This window comes from Carassius auratus, chromosome 2, assembly GCF_003368295.1.
Source record: "Carassius auratus strain Wakin chromosome 2, ASM336829v1, whole genome shotgun sequence".
NCBI lineage: Eukaryota > Metazoa > Chordata > Actinopteri > Cypriniformes > Cyprinidae > Carassius > Carassius auratus.
Window position 1 is genome coordinate 5,233,018 of NC_039244.1, and position 20,920 is coordinate 5,253,937.

General features: G+C 35.8%; 2 protein-coding genes across 4 annotated transcripts; both read right to left on the reverse strand.

Moving 5' to 3' along the window:
• Nucleotides 1-99: 99 nt before the first annotated feature.
• Nucleotides 100-11,668, reverse strand: LOC113113668 (presequence protease, mitochondrial-like). 3 transcript variants are annotated; one of them, XM_026280063.1, is made up of 27 exons: nucleotides 11,471-11,668; nucleotides 11,116-11,212; nucleotides 10,355-10,461; nucleotides 10,094-10,245; nucleotides 9,897-10,011; nucleotides 9,708-9,804; nucleotides 8,698-8,858; nucleotides 8,477-8,603; nucleotides 7,581-7,669; nucleotides 7,373-7,501; nucleotides 7,181-7,294; nucleotides 6,952-7,048; nucleotides 5,972-6,106; nucleotides 5,683-5,821; nucleotides 5,478-5,594; nucleotides 5,246-5,375; nucleotides 4,030-4,150; nucleotides 3,777-3,853; nucleotides 3,528-3,693; nucleotides 3,338-3,438; nucleotides 2,114-2,234; nucleotides 1,983-2,033; nucleotides 1,784-1,896; nucleotides 1,501-1,626; nucleotides 1,229-1,374; nucleotides 655-757; nucleotides 100-506 (listed from the first exon to the last, which is right to left on the reverse strand). In XM_026280063.1, exons 1-27 carry the CDS (start codon nucleotides 11,515-11,517, stop codon nucleotides 413-415), a joined length of 3,072 nt encoding a protein of 1,023 aa, XP_026135848.1. In that variant the 5' UTR covers nucleotides 11,518-11,668; the 3' UTR covers nucleotides 100-412. The 3 variants fall into 3 exon arrangements, with proteins under 3 accessions (XP_026135848.1, XP_026135855.1, XP_026135863.1); XM_026280070.1 differs by lacking the exons at nucleotides 9,708-9,804; nucleotides 9,897-10,011; nucleotides 10,094-10,245; ... (1 more) ...; nucleotides 11,116-11,212; nucleotides 11,471-11,668 and having other exon boundaries at nucleotides 8,691-8,819; XM_026280078.1 differs by lacking the exons at nucleotides 7,581-7,669; nucleotides 8,477-8,603; nucleotides 8,698-8,858; ... (4 more) ...; nucleotides 11,116-11,212; nucleotides 11,471-11,668 and having other exon boundaries at nucleotides 7,181-7,248; nucleotides 7,373-7,498.
• A 1,924-nt stretch (nucleotides 11,669-13,592) lies between these two features.
• klf6b (Kruppel like factor 6b) lies at nucleotides 13,593-17,076 on the reverse strand. Its single transcript, XM_026280148.1, has 4 exons — nucleotides 16,830-17,076; nucleotides 15,535-16,015; nucleotides 13,930-14,053; nucleotides 13,593-13,850 (listed from the first exon to the last, which is right to left on the reverse strand). Exons 1-4 carry the CDS (start codon nucleotides 16,929-16,931, stop codon nucleotides 13,799-13,801), a joined length of 759 nt encoding a protein of 252 aa, XP_026135933.1. The 5' UTR covers nucleotides 16,932-17,076; the 3' UTR covers nucleotides 13,593-13,798.
• Nucleotides 17,077-20,920: the final 3,844 nt, after the last annotated feature.

Genomic DNA, 20,920 nt, shown 5'->3' on the forward strand with positions numbered 1-20,920 from the left:
TCACTCATCCGGGTATTTGATGCATACAGAAAATGTGCACACTATGCACAGCATACATACTGGATACTGCAGAAATAGTAAGAGTAGTATGATAGTACGGCATTTCGAACAGAGCAATGGTCACATTTATTGTAATTGTCATAAATAATTACTAATTTATAAATCTCACTCAAATTACAACACTGCGGAACCATACAAGCATTTATGTGCCGTGTAAACAAATGTAGTTTTAGTGAACTAATGAGAGACTAATGAGTTTAATTTGGGTAGTTTCAGCACTTCTGTTCCTCATGGCGACTCCTGTAAGGAAGAAACACATTCTTCTAATGGGACATGACTGGTTTGTGCGTGATCCAGGAACGTGTGCGTGTCTTTCTCAATCCTAATAATGAGAAGAGAGGGGGGAAAATGTCTATTTGACCACCCAGGATGGGTCTTTTCTGATGCTTTCATTTTCCGGGCCTAAAATAGCCACTCCACATGTCTGCTGACCGACACCCAGATACCTGGTTTAACAACAACAACAAAAAACATTAAAGAAAAAAATATATATATTATACAAATAAAGCACCAGCAGTCAAAATATTTTTATATTCTTTATTATTTTATATTTTATTAGATATTTATATTATATACATTTAAATGTTTTGTTACCTGCCAGCAATGTCAATTAGGTTTTTATCAGTCACAGCGAACAGTCTCTCTCTGTATCTTTGTTTCATCTCATCTGTAATGCCGTTTAAAAAACGCCCCAAACCTAAAGCACAATAACATGGTCCTTGTGAACTAGAGAGCAAATATCAAACAACATCCAAACACCTGAACATCAAAAATCGAAGCATTCGAAAACTAAAACATTCAACATCCAAACACCTAAATGTTTAAACAAAAACATAACACAACATTTACACACTCCTACACTTCCCAAAATGTTAACAACAATCTCACAAAATATCCAAGTGTACAAACATATAAACCAGGTTTACCCCTAAAAAAACAACAACAAATTAATACAAAATTTAAAACTTGCCTTTTAATTAAAGATTTCGTATTTTTACATTTTAAATTAATATATTGTTAAATATTTACTATTAATATTTTAGGTAAATATTTTAGATCAAAGCAGTTTAGCTGACAAAAAACATTTGGAAACCTAAAACAATGTGCATTATACACAGACGGGCTAAAATGTCTCTGAGTGTCCCAAGATACAGCCCCCATTACTGACCCTTATCTGAAGGGGCGACAGGTGCATCAACGGCAGAGAAAACCGAGAGCTTGGCCTCGTCGATGTCCTGCTGGGTAAACTTTCCCGCTCGTGCCCACTCTACTCCGCCACGGAAAGCTGACAATGTCTGGGTGGAGTTTGGATCTCTGAGAAATGACCGTTACAATCACATAATAAAACATGACTGACTTGGCACATAAACATCATTATACATAAAGCATATACACTAATAGATACATTGTATTAGATCCAATTAAATGTGGTGTAGGTACCTATAGGAATAAAATGTGAAAAGGCCGCCTCCTCCCATTCTAGCTCCGCCTCCATAAGCCCCACCCTTTTCTCTGATCTCTCCATGCAGGAATTTAGCAGTCATCATCCTTGCTAAAATACACAGACTGAGAGAGAATGAGAATGTGAATAAGTAAAGGGCTGCATGATTAAATCGAAAAAATAAAAATGTAAAAATAAATAAATGTGCATATATATATAAATTCTCATATTAAGTAGCCTTAAGTGAGCAAACATTGTTTTCCAAGAGTGTGTTTGTTGTACCTGGCGTAATCGGCGTGTGAGAACGGGACTGTCCGCACACACTCACTGACAAAGTTCACATTAAACGGAAGCTGGAAATACGTCTTCATCTGACAGGGTTTAAAATTAGGCTCCTGGCAAGATGAAGAGGGAGTTTAGTGAGAACGCTACAGATCAATCAAACCTGAATGCTGCTGTTATGTTGTACAAACTCACTTACTGAGATAAGTTTACGACTTGCAGATGATCCAGCTTGAGGACCTAACGCTCTCTATGAGGGGAAAACAAACATTACAGCTTAATTTATTGTGAAAAGTTGTGTCTTCTAAAAAGAAAAGTGTTGCGTCTCACCTCCACGATGGTTGATCTGACAGGTTTGCGCTCCTTCCTGTTGGCTGCTATATTAGCTATAAACCTCTCCACCTCTCCAGCTGCATCTGACATTTTCTGTGGCGTGGCGTTCACTGCACACCTGAAACCATGACATCGTTATCACATTCATAAACCTGCATACTGTACACATACATTTACTCAATAAAAATTTAATTTTGTTAATTTAGTTTATAAAGTTTTTCCTGTTTTTACTGTTCAGTTTTCTACATTCTACAGTTTCCATATTTTCCTAATTTCGACACAAATACATACACATACACATATACACGCAGTATATATTTTGAAAATATTTAAATGTATACATTTATATTATTATATTTGTATTATATATAAATGTATTTAATATAAAAACATAACATGTTATTGTTAAATATATACATGCGTGTGTTTGTATTTATATATACATAATAAATATACAAGATGCACACTCATATATTATGTAAACAAAACTTTTATTTTGAATTCTAATAATCTTTGACATCACTAATAATAAGTTAAATGAAGCTGAAATTTTTGCAAAATGCACTGCTATAAAAAAGTAATCTGTCTGAGACCATGTGTAAGTAATTTTATGATAATTAATAACCATACCCATCCCCCCCCCCCCCCCCCCCCCCGAAACACAGCCTCAAGTAGCTTATTTCAGTAGTTTATCTCATTTACTGTGGTTTTCATTTCATTTACCATTTTATGCCGTAACAGTAGGGTTATTATGGTAACTTTATGGTAGGGTTATTATGGTAACTTTTCTTTGCTTTAAATAAAATAAACATTAACTGAAGTAAAAATTCTAATAACTTTAGTAGTCTTTGTTTAACTTGATGTTAAAAAAACTAAAATATAAATGTATAAAAATAATTATAGTCATACTAAACTATAGTCAAAATATTAATCAAAACTATTATACTAAAACAGGATATGTTCATGGACTAATAACATTTAAAATAGTTTTTTTGTAAAATTACACATAGTTTGATATTTGATAAAAATTCCAATATTTTTCCAGTAGAAACGTTTCCATTATGTCCATTAATGTAAACTACTTGTATATAAATATACAAACATACATGGGAAAGTCTTGTGTGACCAATCCTACATCTAGTTTATACAGTTTAGTCATTTCTATTTTCAAAAAGATTAGCTCTTTTTTTTATTTGTTTGTTTACCGTGGTTGCTGTTTACCTCATGTTCTCGGGATTCAGCAGGTGTCTCTTTATCCGGGGAAGTTTCCTCAAAATTGAAGTCAGATCAGTCATCTCGGCTATTCTTTTCATAAACTTCACCTGAAATTTAAATATCATGAATTGACAATTTTCTGTACAGAGCTGTTGAAGACTGGAGATCATCACGAGGAGCACGTCTCAGCACACACCTGGTCCATCCCACTAAAGGTCTCCTGCAGGTCTGCTGTGGGTGCCAGGGTTCGAGCCGCACGTGTCATCGCGTACATGTGACCAGAGTAAGAGATGCCATTGGACAGCTCCTGAGCTGACATCATGACCAGCACACGCAGACGCTGCTCGTCATCAAAATGAGGGCTGAAGACGCATCCGTTTAAAATCAATACACTTGCACAGAGATTTAAAGATTTATTTTTCTGTCTCTTTTAAAAAAGATTAACCTGTTGAATATGTCACTCCAAAGCTGAAACATGTCAGGTAGATTCCTCTCCAGACAGGAAGAAGACAGGATAATACCCTAAAAAACAAGCATCACAGCTCAATCTCAAGAACAATTCACAGTTTCAAACCTACAACCTTCTGGTTACCAGTTCTGAACTTTTAGCTACTGTATCAAATCACCCCCACTTTAAAAGTGCATATGCATCATATTTATGTAAAATCACATGACAGACGATGAAGAAATAGCAATACCTGCTCATACAGATCAAGATCATCAGTGTCTGGTATGATCTGCGGCGATACAGACATGCCTCCAGTCTTCAGCTCAATACGCTGGGCCTGCTGACGATAATCCAGCTCTCCACAACCCAACCTGAGATTACACCATCATTACCAATCTGTGCGGTCAGTGTGGTTTATTTATTAATAGTTTTACATAACAAAGGTGCATTAAACTGATCAAAACAGTTAAAATATTTACAATGGTACAAAAAATTAAAACTGCACAATACTGGCATTTGACACTTTTGGTATAAAATTTTAAATCATTACTTATGAACCATTTTAATTATTATTAATGGTATTTACTAGATTTGTGAACTAGATGTAGAAATTTTGCCTGATTTATAATATGAAATTACGGAATAATAAATATCTGCATTTGCCAATATTATACCAAATGTGCATAATGCACACACCCATATATTAAATATATAACTGCATCTGTCAGTAAGTGTAACTGCTGGATGTCACATTTAACGTCACATTTCCAAAAACTGCAGTGTTTATGCAGTATATTGTATATATTACACACACACACACACACACACACACACACACACACACACACACACACACACACACACACACACACACACACACACACATATATATATACAAAATTGTATAATAAATGAAAATAGAAATAGAAAAGAAAAATAGAAAAGAAAATAGAATACAAAAAGATTAGAAAGGTAGTTAGATTTTTTAAGAATAGAATTAGAATAGTGAGTGTTAAAGTTAGAGGGTCAAATAAAGATGGAAGAGATGTGTTTTAAGCCGATTCTTGAAGATGGCTAAGGACTCAGCTGCTCGGATTGAGTTGGGGAGGTCATTCCACCAGAAGGGAACATTTAATCTAAAAGTCTGTAAAAGTGACTTTGTGCTTCTTTAGGATCGCACAATGAAGCGACATTCACTTGCAGAGGGCACATAAGTCTGAAGTAATGAATTTAGGTAAAGGGGTGCAGAGCAAGTGGTGGTTTTGTAGGCAAACATCAATGCCTTGAATGTTATTTGAGCAGCTATTGGAAGCCAGTGTAAATTGATAAACAGAGGTGTGACGTGTATTCTTTTTGGCTCATTAAAAATGTTTCTTGCTGCCGCGTTATGGTTTCTGATATATAATGCATATTATAAACTCCATGTTACAGAATGTAGCAGTGATGAACCACAAATTTTTTCATACTTGGTAATGACGCTGCAGAACAGAGGAACATAGATCTTCAGGTCTTCAGGGAGGGAGTTGAGATTGCACATGGCTCTGAAATACACCATGCCATTGGTAGGCTGCTCACAGCACTGTACAGGTACACCGCCTAGAAAGAGACAGGAAATTTAGTAAACCCAGTAAAAAAAAAATTTGCATCTAAAATTTTAACTTTGATTGTGCTTGTTATATGTGTGCATGTGCGACTGACCTGCGGTTCCCAGCTGTACCGGTGTGTAGGGAATGATGGGCTCGATGTCAGACACCTTTAATGCAGGTAGACAGGAAGCGTCTTGAGTCGTGCTCTGAACGGCCAACAGCTGCAAACCTGAAGCAACAACAACAACAGCAACATTAAACCATCTACAACAGATCAAGACTCATTATTCTTGTCTTTCCTGGTCTCATGATCGTACCTTTGTCATAGATGTCTTTGTGGTCTGCATCGCTGAGGTCCTGTATCTTCTGCTGGAGCTTCTGTTCCTCAGCTTCAGCCTGTTTCTCCAAGAATCTCTCATCAGGACTCATGGTAAGGGTCAGTCGATGGGTGTTATCCTGAAACAAGCACAGTAAAACTTTGCTTAGTTCAGCAAACATGTATAAAAAATGGACATCCTGTTAAAAATGCTGTTTTTCTAAAACACTCCAATTATGACAACAATCATTTTTAATTTAATAGTGTTTTTAGTTTGAGGTCTTCATTACCTTAAAGTAGTGCTGGACTTTGTCCTGGAGGTAGCGAGGGTTCTCCTTTAAACACTGCCGGAATCTGGACACACTCTCACTGATCTTCAGCAGCTGAACTGGATCACCATCATGATTCCAACAGGATGCAATATACTGAAAGATGGTATTTATAATGGTATTATCATTATTTTGTATGTTATATTTTAAGCAATTGTGAGCAGGTTTTTGAAGGTTACCCTCCAATATCCAATAAAATCTCATAAAACCAAAATATTATATCTAAAAAATATTATATATTTTATATATTTATTTCGATTATCAAAGACAGTTATAATAGTTTTAGTTAATAACAACAACAACAATGTTTAGAACAACATTAGCTATCAGAGACATGGTTTAGTAGTTTTGTACAAGATAAAATAAAAATATTTTTTTTTTTGTGTACGTGTCAAGGTTATAAGAGTTAACTAAGATATATATATATATATATATATATATATATATTATGTGTATATGTTAAATATGTTTATATGCAAGTTATATAAATTCAGTTATATAAATATATACACTTGAAAAAATATTTGTAAAATATATACTAAATGTGTGTGTGTTTTTATTTGCATAATAAATATATACAGTACACACACGTATATCATTTAAACAAAAACTTTTTTTTGATGTAATTAATCTTGAATAATCGTTGCCCAGCACTAATATATATATATATATATTATATAACTTCTATTTTAGCTTGTTTCTAATGCAACATTACTTGGTTTACATTACACAACTCAAACTAAAATTACAAAAAAATTAATAACTGAAATAAAAAAAAACTATAAAACTACTTAATACAAATTTTATAAAAATGACACAAAATTACTAAAACTTTAAAATCAAACTGAAAACATAAAATACAAAAACTAATTAAAAATTTACTCTGAATGATAGTAAAATCACACTGGTATGTGTGTGTGTGTGAGAGGGAGTTTACTCACTGAAGCGAGAGCTAGACCAAAGCTGGTGGACTGATGTTTCATCTGAATCTCGATCTTATGCAGCAAAGCTTCAATCTGCTCCTCTTCAAAACCAGTTCTGAAACAGCAGTTCATTTACATTTATTAATTTAGTGGGTTTTTTATGAAACTCAGATCTTTATAGTCAGTCCAGACATCTGTACACTAGAAAAGCTTGATTTAAAGCAACAAAAAGCCAGTCAACACTCACCTAACGATGTCATCGATGGTTTGAGCAATGATGTGTTTGACCGTCTCAGTGTCGTCCTCCATCATGCCCTGAAGCCCGATGGTGAAAGATGCTTGTCTAGTGCTGCCATCAAACCTGCGTGATTCACACATTTATAAAACTCCACTCTTAATAACCTGAGAGATCACCTGATTTTATCGTCAAAAAATGTACCCCACTGAAGAGGAGAAGTCAGAACCGATTTCTGGCTCAATCAGGGCTTTGTAGAAGGGGGAGTTTGGACCAGAGATCATCAGAGAGGAGAGGAGGCTCAGAGTGAACGCCTCAAATGTGTCTGTGATGCTGAAACACGCAGACAAGCGGTTAAACAGTTAAACCACAAATGTAAAAAATGAAATCGCATGAATGTTTATCCACTCACTCTCCCAGCAGATAGCTCATGCAGAGCGTGTTTTGTTTCATGGGATCAGGAGCAAGTGCGTCAGGCCTACAAGTCACATGATCCACTCTCTGCAACAAGAACAAAACACGACAAACCTTACAAAGCAGTTCTAACAGTGTGTTTGTACTTTAGTACTTGCTAGTCACGTAATTCCAGCGAACGAAGCTTTGTTATGTCAAACTGATTCAGATCAGATCAGATTAGTGGTTCAGAGCTCATTTCAAACTTGTTAAGTCACGTTATTTCAAACAGGGACAATATGTCACACTGTTTAGAACCGATTACAAATCTTTTGTTTTATATCAGTGGTTGGGAACTTGTTTTGAACTTGCGTGATTTCATCAAATGAGGCTTCACTACATCACACATGCCTTCGATTTGTCGATAGAAGGCATAGATTTGGTGAACTTATGAACAGGCATTTTAAATGATCCCTGACACTTTTATAATTTAAGTTCATTTTTTATTGGTTTAATGAAATAAAATACTTATGTGTGCAAGGCATTATACAAAAAGGAGAATATTTAAATTAATTCCTTCTAATTGACCTAGTTTGTCTGCCTAATAATACACAAAAAAGCAGCATAAAATTATTTAAAAAAAAACGTATTTGACAGAAGCATTCATATTTAAATAGATTAGACTTTCTTGAAAATGTGCAATTGGTTTGTAAGAGGTGTAATTCTACATGTTTTGGTGTCCATTTTACATTTTGACCAGCAGGTACCGCCAGCATATGGTGTTTCAAATTCAAGCGAAACAGTGAATAATTTTGCAAACCAACTGCATCAGATTTTCAAAAAGCTTAATTTCTCTCATCACTAATTCTGTGTTTATTCCACAGGTCCTTCTCATGTGTGTATTGGGTAACATACCGGTTTGTCCCAGTGCGTTTGGGGTGGAACTGCAGTGTTTGGTTCTGTTCTCTCAAATTTAGACAGGGCCTCTTCTTCTATCTGCTGCAGGTGCTGCTCCAACGGTAAGTCCCCGTATGTGAAGAACCTGCGAAAACCATGCACGACAGCCAGTGAGCACCGTCTGCTTTATGCACTCATTCATTTACAGGGTCTGAGAGTTTTGTGTGTGTACCGTGTACCGTGCATTGCTGGGGTGGTAGTGTGTGGCGTGGAAGTGTTTGAGCTGTTCCCAGGTCAGGTCAGGAATAGCTAGCGGTTCCCCTCCGGACACAACAGCGTATGTGTGATCCGGCAGGACTTTATTCTGCAGGTGCTGAGCGTACAGACGCTCATTATCAGACTACACAAACAAGAGAAACAGAAGAGACTGTCAGTCTTAAAACTCAGATCAGTATAAATCTGACATTCAGTAGCATTGTAACTCTTGTTTTAATAGGAGTTTTAAAAGGAAAGATTCAGTGACATATTTAGATTTTCATTCTGCATACCAAGCAGATATTTATTTTTATACTGAGACATAATGTCTGCTATTATGATGTTATACACATATTATATATTTTTATACTTGGGATGACCAAAATAATGACATCAAATGTAATGGCAAAAATGCCAATTTAATGTACAAAAGAAAACAAATAACAGATTAATAATACTAAAATGAAAATAAAAATAAATTTTAATAATTTAGTATCATAATCATAATATCTACACTACCATTCAAAGCTTGGGGTTGGCAAGATATTAATTTTTTTTATTTATTTTTTCGATCAACTACAACACTTGTGTAGTTTAAATAGTATTTTAAATAGTAATAACGTGACAAATTATTACTATTTAAAATAACTGCTTCCTGGTTTAATTTATTTTTTAAATATTATCAATATCGATGTAAAGAAACAGTTGGGCTGCTTAATATCTTATGGAAATTGTGATATATTTTTACACAATTCCTTGATGTACAGAATTTCCAAAAGAACATTATATTGTTATAAATATCCTTAACTTTTGACTAATATAATGCAACCTTTCTGAATAAAAAGTATATCTTTCTTTTCAGATAAAATTTTCGGACCCCAAACATTTAAAACAATAGTGTAAAACATCAGTTAAATATTATGCACATATCTCTATGGATATCACAGATATATATATATTTTTAAATCAGAAGAGCATAGAGGGGTTTCCTTACAAACACTCCCTTCATCTCATTGAACACCACACCCTTGAAGATCAGACGACTCGAGGGGTCTGTGGGGGTCTCGTGCTCCAGTCTCCAGCCCTCCTGCCTGAAAAAACCCAATAACAACTTTTTTTTCAAAACCAATTTACGTGCCATTAATTACACAACCTGACTATGTTTCTGAGTCATAGCCTTTACCAGAAGTCCAGTTCTCTGAGACATGGGAAGAAGACAGCGTCTAGATATACTGACAGAAGGTTCTTGAAGTCTTTGGCATTCTGGGTGGAGAACGGGTACATCGTGTAATCGCTCGCTGTTGGGAAAGATCAACATATTCAGAAATACAATCACACACACACATGCTGACTTAAACACAAACACACTTCAGGAGGTACCTGTGAAGGCATTCATGAAGGTGGAGAGAGAGCGGTTGAGCATCTTGAAGAAGGGGTCTCTACAGGGGAAGCGCTGAGAGCCGCACAGAACCGTGTGCTCCAGAATGTGAGGAACACCGGTGCTGTCCATCGGCGTGGTACGAAACTGCACACTATAATAACACATGAAAAACACACAAACAAAGCATCACTGGGGTATATAACTGGGTCCAAATAAAATCCTAAGAATATGAATGTTCATCAGACAGACACACACTGTACCTGAAGAGGTTGTTGGAATCGTCTCGGGCTGCATGCAGATACTGAGCTCCTGTGGCATCATGGGACAGTTTAATGGAGGTTAGGAACAAATCCGGCACTGCTGTTACCTAGATAATCACACTCAGTGTTAGCACTGGTCACATTGACAGACATACTTTCCAGTCTGGAAGACTATCATTTTACTTTTTCCCAATCTGACAGTTGCATTGTATAATAGTTTAGAACACAATGAATCCTATAAATACTACAGTATCATATCTGATATGTTAATTTCTAAGGCCTTTTTTACGAATGTTTTTTTTTATACTCTCAGTCATTTTTGTCCTTGTTGAAAATGAGCTCCATATTCTTCATGTATCAAAACTGAGCCATATAAGCCTGATGTATCAAATATGATACTTTACAAAAATCACATAAACAAACTTTTTGTTTTCTTTTAATAGGTAGAAATTGATAGCCTGAATGCACTGTAAGTCGCTTTGGATAAAAGTGTCTGCTAAATGCATAAATTTAATTTAATTTACATTTTTAAATTTTGTTTAAAAGTTCAACATTGAAAAAAAAAAAATTTTCTGACTATTATTTTATTTGCAAGGCTTTACAGGATTAACTAAATCGAACCACTAGAGGTAGTGCATTGCAATGTAATTACTTTATCTAGGTTTTATAGAAACTTTTAGACTGGAAGGTGAATCCCTGCTTCACTGTAAGACGAAACAGAAACAATACAGGCAAGGTGTGTATTTTGAGGATTTCTTTACCTCTTGAACAGTGAACCCACTGATCTTCTGTCCCACTGTGTACTGCAGGGCTCTCTCTACAGCAGAGCTTCCCCTTGATCTCCATGAACCCTGGAAACTACAAACCCCTCATTCATCAGACTTACAGATCACACTAATCAGCATGACTGAGCTTTCCCCACAGGATTACAGTACATCAGAACAACTCAAACTTATACCTATAAACGTGATGACAACAATAACAAGGACCTGGACGATACATAAATCCCAATTAAAATACAAACAGCCTAAAAAGGACCACGCATATATTTGACACGAAAGGACAGAAGTTTCATTCAACTGAACTGACAAGTGTAGCATTACTAACGTTACTCACCTCAAATTTTTAAGTTTCGTAATTAATACCTTGCTATGGCGAAACATTTTAGATGCTTAATTCTACCGTCTCTAATAATTACTGAGATTGCCGTAGCAATTTACAAGTTAAAACAGATATATGTGTGTTGCTAGATTCATGTTTCCGTTATGATTAAAGCTCTGCCCTTCCATGTCCCACGCTGCACACTGCGCATGCGCAGTAGACGCGACCTCAACCGCAAACAACCCTTACTGTCTATGCAAACAACGCTGCTTTTCATTGGCTGCAAGATAAGAGGAGCGCAGTCGATTGTCATACCGCTTTTACATAATAAAAGTATGTACAATAAATAATAATTAAAAAAAAGTGCCAATTATATCCTATAAAAATGTGGTTTGGAAAAATATGCAGACTTTTACAACAAAGGAATGCGGGGTTTTAAAATACTTGATCACGTTAACGAACACTTCTTATAATGACCAGCAGGTGTCAGTAAGAACAGAGGTCACTTCATAAACACAAATGTCAAGTACTTAGAAATGGAAGGAGCGCCTATATAAACTTTCACTCGTTGGAAATATATGGAGTTACTAAGTAGGGTTAAATATCTTTTAAAAAGTTTAAAAAATATATTTTTTATATATATTTTATACTTTGTCCTTATAAAGATTTATCATGGTTTATAAATTGTTATCTAATGTGAAGTTTTACCCAACTGATACATCAAATATGGAATACAAAAAGCAACTGTTATGTTTTCATTATATATACAGATATGTGATGAATTTAGCATTTTCTAAATATTAATAAATTTGAAGTTTTATTTTATAGCTTACTTTTATAATTTAGAACATTATTTATTCTTTCCAGAACTGAACTCTACTGAGAGCCCTATTTCTGTTTTAAAGTAATTTTTAATTTCTGGTCATTTAATTCTTTGTTTAACTCAGTGTTTTTGTGTCACATGTCCTTCATCTCACTGATGTCTGTTTTAAGTTCATGTAGAGGTCAATGTCTGTTAAACACTCCCATGAACTTTTGTTGTAACACTGAACACAGCGCATCATATTTTTGTCCACACAATGTTCCAGAACAGTCTGTTTGTAGTTTACACAGTCCTTTGTTCTGATACAGGATCTCACCTTTATCTTTAATGCGTACATGCGTGCAGTCAGGCCTGTAAAATGAAGATCCAATGTGGATTGTTTTGCACATCATATAATAAAGAAACCACAAAACAGAGTTAAAAAAAAATCATTATTATTGTGGTATAAAATGTATTTACAAAGATAATAAAAAAATCTTACAATATATTGTCTGTTTTTAAAAAAAGAAAATAACAATAAAGAGCAAACACAAACAAAAAGTAACATTTTTAATAATAATAATAATAAAAAGCAAAAAACATGTGCATCAGTCTCTTTAGACAAAAATATTTGAATGAAAATATGAATATATCAAAACAATATTTGAATGAAAATATCATGATATTTTTTAGTTCACTCTTAATAGAAAAATCTTTATATGCACTTTATAATATTGGAGAACATTTTAAAATTCCACAAAAATACTGCAAATTCCAGTTAGACATTAACAGCTTTCATATGATCAATCCCTGAGTGAACATCCTCAGCTCTTTAACATCTGCAGGGCTTTAAACATCTGGACAACAAATGCAAGAGCTTCATCTGAGCCGTAGAGCTTTAAACTTACTCATTAAGTTTAAGAGAATGATTTTAAGGCACTAATGCACAATTTTGTGGTAAAAACCGTTTTTGTGATAACATCTGGACTAATGTACCTGTAACTGCTGGATTAAGCTGGTCATTTGTACCTTATATATACCCTGTATGTACCTTATGAAGTGGTACTGTCCCAGTGACAGTTTTTTTTTTTAATCTGAGTGTAATTAACAGCAATAAACACTTTTATTTGTCACAAATATGCCTTCTTATAAAACTATATGCACATATAGCTGCTCTGGATATAAAATCATTAGCTGTGCAGAAGTGATTTCAGTGTATTCAGTGTTAGTTAGCTTTGTTGCAAAATATAATTTTTGATTTAATTATGACATATTCACAGCGATATGCAAAGCCAGCAAATATGTTAACATGCATTCAGTACCAGGTTTCTTGCATTTTCAATCCCTTTATAGCTAGGCTATAACTTGAATTGAACAAGTCAAAAGTCACCAGCATGGGAATGAACACTATTACCCATGTTCAGCTGAAAGCATGCGTTTACCAAGAGTGTGCAAAATCTGCAATACTGAAACTCAGTGGATACATAGAAAACCAGCTGTGCAGGTCTTTGAGATTCTGTGCAAGTCTTTGGGATTTGCATTCAGATGTGTCGCTTCATGTGCAGCGCCAGATGATCAGAACGAGAAAAACACCTGAAACAATAAAACTAAAATGATTACTTATAGCTCCAAATCTTTTTGAATCTGTGTGTCTGATCACACACACCCTCACCTGTCACAGTGGCTGCATTTGAAGGGTTTTGCGCCGGTGTGTTTTCTGAAGTGCCTCGTTAGTTCATCACTTCGAGCGAAGCGCCACTCACAGCCGTCCCATGAACAAATGTACGGCTTCTCACCTGCAGGGGATTTTTTATTTATTTAATATGGATGAGGAGAGATTAAATGAAAATTCAAATGACAAATGGACATAGAAATTGCATGACAACATCAATTTGTGCTGGGATCCTCACACAAATTTATGGTGTCAGATTTTTGTTGAGTTTAAATTTGTCGTTTTTTTGTGTGTAAAAGCTGACATGAAAGCATAGTGAGAAAAAGAGATTAAACTTGTCAAAGCACATTTACTAGCAAGCCCCTCTCCAAAGTGATCTAAGCTTCCTTTAAGATCTTTATTAGTTCTTAGTAAAGTCAGTTTGCAAACATTCTTTAGACTGCATGCAAGATGACCAGTGTGGGAACAGGGTTAATGCACACAAGTTTGGTAATCTATGTTCCTATAGAGTGTGAACGTATCATGACAAATGCACATTTCAGGAATGTATAGAGTCACCAAACTGCTTTTACACACATTCTTCAAACATTGGCCTCCAGAGGAGGAGGTCACAGCCACCTCTGCATGCTAAATATTCAATGTGACACAACAGTAGCTCTGCAAGGGAACATCCGACAATGACATTTGCCAAACACTTTTAAGCAAATTATACAACATTCATAGTTAATCATTTAATGCATTTCATGGGAATTATTTTAGTTCTGCCAATACTTAGTCTGTTAACATTTTTTGAAGGCTTTAACAATGTAAAGCCTAACATATGAAACAATGGTAAGACAAATACATTTAAAGAAAGGTTCAAACGGTCACTGATGCTCCAGAAACAAAAAACTTCAAAATAAGCTCAATTTACCCTGATCTACAAATTCAAAAGACTTTCACCTCCTGGCTCTCAATCCATTGTGTTTCCTTCTGGAGCATCAGTGAGCACTTGAACTTTTTATAATAGTTGCGTAAGAGTCCCTCAGTTGTCCTTAGTTTGAAAAGATGGATCTCAAAATCATACAGTTATTGGTTGGAAAGGGTTCAAATATGCAAAAGATGCTGGAAAACCAAAGAATTTGTGGGACCTGAAGGATTTTTCTGAAGAACAGCAGGCAAACAAGGGACTCATGAACAACCACAACAAAGATGACAGAAGGCATGTCATAGGTTGTGTACAACTGGTTTTCAGTAACATTTTGATCATGTTGATAATTTAGAGGCCTTTGTCATTTGCAAACAGGATAATGAGTTATTAAATATTTTATTAGGTATTAAAAAAATATGATACAATAGGTTTCTGAGTATTTCTGAGAATAAAACCCTAGTTTATAAATAATACTAATAACACTAATGCATTGAACCTGTAAAGAGGAAACATTTACATTTACGGACAGTCAGTTCGTGCTTTTATGATTCTGTGAAGGCTTTAAGGCTTTTTAGGACAGTTTCGCCAGAGTGACTTTCAGCATGATCCAAATGGGAAAGGTTTTGTTTCCCAAAGCTGAGAAAACTGTTGTGGCAACAGTAAATCAAAATACAGGTAGAACTATAGATGCTTACCGGTGTGTGTGCGTTGATGTGCTTTCAGGTGAGAGCTCTTGGTGTACACCTTCCTGCAGCCATCGAAGTAACAGCGATGAGCTCTCCTTCGTCCTTCAGGTGACCCCTCACCTGTGATCTCCCCCCTTCCTGCCCCTTCTGTATCTACTTTAACCTCCATGAGAGGGAATGAGGGTGAGGAGGGTGGCGTTGGGGGTGTGTGTGTGATTGCATGCTGCTGCTCAGATCTGCTGTGATCCAGTGTGTGTGTGAGCACATTAGCAGACGCAATGATCTTCTTACAGCTGCCGAACAGTGAATGGGAAGCCGTAGCAATCCCGTCCTGCTTGGGGATGGAAGCTTCTGTCGGGGACTGGTTCGATTCAGTCCCACAGCACCGCAGAAACTGGTTCCACAGATTGTCAGACTCACATACTGATGTCAGATCAGCTGCAGAGACATAGGGCTCATTTTGTAGATAGCGCTCAAGCTCAAGACATGTCTGTAAGAGAGAATCAAGGGCAATCAGTGACAAACACCGATAATGGCATAGAGGTAACATAAAAGTAATCTATACTCAAATAATTACTGAATAATTGCCTAAATTTCTGTATGCTCCTCACATGAGACTTTCTTTGGTACAATACAGTGTTTTGGAAAAAAGCAGCTCAGAGACACAGCAAAACTACTTAGTGTGGCACAGAAAAGGTTTAAAATGACATGAGCTTTCAGAAATAGAATTAGCATTTTTGAGTGAACTTCATATTTGAAATATAACAGACAAGCCTATGGCTTCTGTCACACCTTATGCCATAATATGACACCGTGCCACATTTTTTTAACTAAGACCTGGCTTAAGTAATATGCCTATATGTAAAAATTGTAAAATAAATGAATAAATAAGCAAGCCTACCTGGAGAAATTAGTAAAAAGTGACACTCCTCTACACACACACACATATATATAAGTGTGTGTGTGTGTGTATTTGTGTGTATGTATGTATGTATGCATGTATATATATATATATATATATATATATATATATATATATAGATTTGTGTGTGTGTGTGTGTGTATATATATATATATATATATATATATATATATATATATAAACACACACACACACACACACACACACATATATATAGTCACTCACTTTTCACTTCACTCACTTTGGTGGGGATAAGAGCAAATTATATTTGCATTGTACATAAGCTTGGGAATGATTATATAAAAATTAATTCTTCAACGATTGATTTATTACTCATAACTTTGATCAAAGCATTGAATGAATAAAACGTAGTTTATATTACCTGCTGCCAGTACTCCTCTAGAGATGGTACTGCGGACAGGTATCCCGTGTCAAGGACACTCTGTAGCTCCTGGAAAATACTACACATGGGAATAACATCCATATTCTTTCCAGCTGAAAAAGGCGCTTTCCCGCCGAGTCCTCACGCGCGGACGTGAGGCAACAGTTTGTTTGTCTTTAGCGGACGCTCGTCTGCACAGAAGCGCTGCAAACTTCCAATTTCAAAACAAGCGAAACACGTTGAGTGTTGTCACCAGCGGACAAATCAGAAGCGACCGGCTAGTGCCACGCCTACCGCATCAACTCCACCCAATGGGCGCGTTCGTCTGCCGTTCTGGTTGGGGATTGGTTATCGCTGTGTCTCACTGTGTGCTGATTGGTGGGTTGTACTTGGCGCTATTTCTGGTTAGGTATATAGTCATGCACATTTCATTGTAAATGAGGAAGTAGAGGTGTTTGCACATATGTTTTTTTTTCACACATAAAAACACTGTGGTCAGGATTACTCAATTTAAATATCCTGGAAACATGAACTCTTACTCTGTTATCTTCAAACCCATAATTTTTTTACCTCGTAATCGAGGCATGTCAGTCTGTTTACAGTCATAATTTTCCCCCTTATCAAGGCTATGTGAATTGGATAATACGCACACACGCACACACACACACACACACACACACACACATACACTCACTAACATGCACTTACACACAGAGGGGAGAGTGTGTACACTGGTGACTCATATTTTCTGTGATTACAGGTTAGGCTCAGGCTAGCACACATGCTCCTTTTATTCTGTCAAAGATAGTATTTGGTAACTTACTCAAAATAACAGAGATTATTCTCATGGTAATTCATGGAAATGACTGCATAGTAACAGGAAGACATCACAAATGCACAACAAAAACAAATAGATACAAACTAAAATGCAAAATCATACAGACTAAATGACAGTCTTAAATAAATTTAAAATTAAACCCAATAACCAGTAAGCCTATGCCCTAAAAGAGTTAAACAAATTCACACAAACTATACACACCAACTATAGGCCTATTAAGTGTGATTTTGAGTTCAAGTTTGAGTCGAAGTTGTTTTGGCACATCATAATTTGAAAAGGCAGTAGAAATATAAGATATAGGAAGTAGTGAAATGTGTGAAGAACAAGCTGTGACACTAAATATTTAACAACATTTTTGCAAACAATCCATTTAACTGAGTCAGTTCAAGATTCATTTGTAATATCACACAAAAATCCTCTGTATTCTCCAAAGTCTCCATGTGGCATTCATACATTACAATGTTTCAGTAAAATATGTTCTTTCAGAGCAAACACAATAATATTGATGAAATGACCCAATAGTACAGTAAAACACACACACACACACACACACACACACACATATATGTGAATTAGTCAAATGACTGTAGGCTGAAGGCTGAATTTGTTGACAAGAAGTTTCCTCAGTAGTTTTATAGTGTCAGTGTGCTATTTTCCCCATGATCCCTCATATCAAGAAGTACAGAAGTACAAGACACAAGAGGTAAATGCTCAGCCAGGGTGCATGACTGAATGTGAGAATTTATAGTTCTGTTACACATATGGATGATTGAGAAATGTTCTTTATAATGGAACAACATTGCAAAATTGATGACATTATAAATGTTGCATCATCATTTTATCTTGTTGTGTGGGCCTGGCATTGTCTTTGTCCTGTTCAGGGCTCTGCAGGTTTGTGGTTTGTTTCTTTGTGGTTTTGCGGATGTCTGTGAAAAGAACTTTTGTTATCAGAGTAATAAAAGAAGTAAATAACAATCAGTCAAATCGAGAAAGAGAGAGTGTGCCAAATTGAAATGTGTTATAAAGTTACTGCATTAATGATCTTCACAGGTCCATGTGCTTATTTGCCTGCATGTGTCACAGACAGACAGGCACACACACACACACACACAAATAAGTCCTCTCTTCAATGAGTGTATTAGAATTTTGAGATTCCATCTGGGTTTATACAACCACCAGGGACAATGAGAACAATTCAGCACAATATACAGATTTGTGTTAGACCAATTGTTGAGTGTTTGGATACATCTTTGAATCCAGTCAGTCCATTAAAGACATACATCTGTACAGCCACACACTTGATCAGACTTGTTTAAAGGGGGCGTTTTGTACTTTTCTTAGAAGCACATTCCTTTATTGTAGCAATTGTTTTGTACTGGAGGTGTTCCTAGAAGTAGATTTACAAACGTACATACCTAAAGCTTGAGACATTCTCTTGTTCTGTTATTATTCTAGACTTTAGAACATCCACTGTAATAATAAATGTGGTTCCAGTCTGGGCTCGCCTTATACAACACAAGAAACCAGTTAAGTGGCCTTAAAAGAAATGCCTTATTTAGTGATCATAGGCCCCAAGTCTGTGGGAACAGAAGATTGAGTGGGTGTTTGAGTGCTAGAGGTGGGAAATCTTAACCCAAAGGTTGCAGGTTCGAGTTTCGTACCAGCCGGGATTGTAGGTGGGGTGGGGGAGTGAATGTACAGCACTCTCTCCCACCTTCAGTAACACGACTGAGGTGCCCTTAAGCAAGGCACTGAACCCCCAACTGCTCCCAGAGTGCCGCAGCAAAAAAATAGCTGCCCACTACTCCGGTTGTGTGTGTTCTTGGTGTGTGTGTGTTCACCTGGATGGGATAAATGCAGAGCACTAATTCCAAGTATTTTCATTAATTACAAAATTAAATATGGCACTACCCTGACTAGTCAAGAGTTTGTACCAATAGAAGCTGTCAGAGCTGCAATGCATAAACTAAAGTATCTCCTTGTTTTCATACGAGATCTTCCATGATGATACGCTTTGATGTTCTGTCATCTAAATCAAACATTGGCCTTATAAAAGAGACTTGTTTTATTTTCTCAGGAAAGCTAAACCTTTACCAAGAATCCTGACAACCCACATGCATGCTGCTGGCATGACAATGTTCTTCATTAACATCCTGAAATTCTTAGAATACATCTCAGTGCAACACTTTATACAATTAACCTGCGGTGACTCGCCCACGGCCATGGGATACACACTAGTGCTGATACATGCACTGAATAGTACACTATACCAGATATGACAGGACTCACTACCCCACACCCTCACTGTCTATCTATCTATCTATCTATCTATCTATCTATCTATCTATCTATCTATCTATCTATCTATCTATCTATCTATCTATCTATCTATCTCTATTCATGAGGAGACCATCTAGTTTATGTTATATCGTATGCAAATTACTCCTCTAAAATGATTATTGGTCCTGCAGTGACTGCCATTCAGAAACATTAGGTCGGGACACTATCATGTCGATATGTCTGCCCTCAAGTCATAATTCAGCAGTGTTTTTGTCGAGTAAGCAGAAAGCTCAGTAACAGAACAGCATGTTCTAGTTCATATGCATCACACTGTAATTGTCCTAATGGAAGCAAGATGAGCTATAAAGCAGTCCTCTCTGTGTGTGTGTGTGTGTGTGTGTGTGTGTTTTAGAGGGAGGGAGAGGCAATGACTCATGAGGGTTTATCCTCACTATAATTAATTAGACACACACTCTTGGCTTTCTACCTGACAAAAATATATATGATATTTATATTTGTAAATCTGCTACTGACAACATGGAGACCCACCCTGTGAAGTATATTCTCTCTCTCTCTCTCTCTCTCTCTCTCTCTTTCACACACACACACACACACACACACTTGTATATTATAAGAATATTTAATAGACATATTTTTTTCTGTCTCAATCTGTTAATGTGCCTTTAATTAACAATGTTATTCAGTTATAAAACACTACTAATAATATTAATAATAATAAATAAATAAATAAATACATATTTAAAAAAAAGATTAGCTATTATTATTATTATCCTTTGAACCCAGCCCTTTTTTTTCTGGATGGTGGCTTTCTGAAAGGAATCTAGCTTTTGGGACTTATATATTTATAACTTATTTATAACATAATTTGCTAGTATTGCTGGTGGGGTTATTATAGTTAACTAAAACTTAAACAAGTAAATTAATTAATAAATAACAAATAAACAAAGATACA

Coding starts and splice junctions, on each gene's coding strand:
- klf6b (XM_026280148.1), bottom strand. CDS start 16,931: ATGGATGTTATTCCCATGTGTAGTATTTTCCAGGAGCTACAGAGTGTC. Junction 16,016..16,829: donor TAGAGGAGTACTGGCAGCAG/GTAATATAAACT, acceptor TCTCTCTTACAG/ACATGTCTTGAGCTTGAGCG. Junction 14,054..15,534: donor ACATCAACGCACACACACCG/GTAAGCATCTAT, acceptor AATCCCCTGCAG/GTGAGAAGCCGTACATTTGT.
- LOC113113668 (XM_026280063.1), bottom strand. CDS start 11,517: ATGTTTCGCCATAGCAAGGTATTAATTACGAAACTTAAAAATTTGAG. Junction 8,859..9,707: donor ATGAGATGAAGGGAGTGTTT/GTAAGGAAACCC, acceptor TTGTTTGTGTAG/TCTGATAATGAGCGTCTGTA. Junction 5,376..5,477: donor GGTACAGCTGGGAACCGCAG/GTCAGTCGCACA, acceptor GTCTCTTTCTAG/GCGGTGTACCTGTACAGTGC.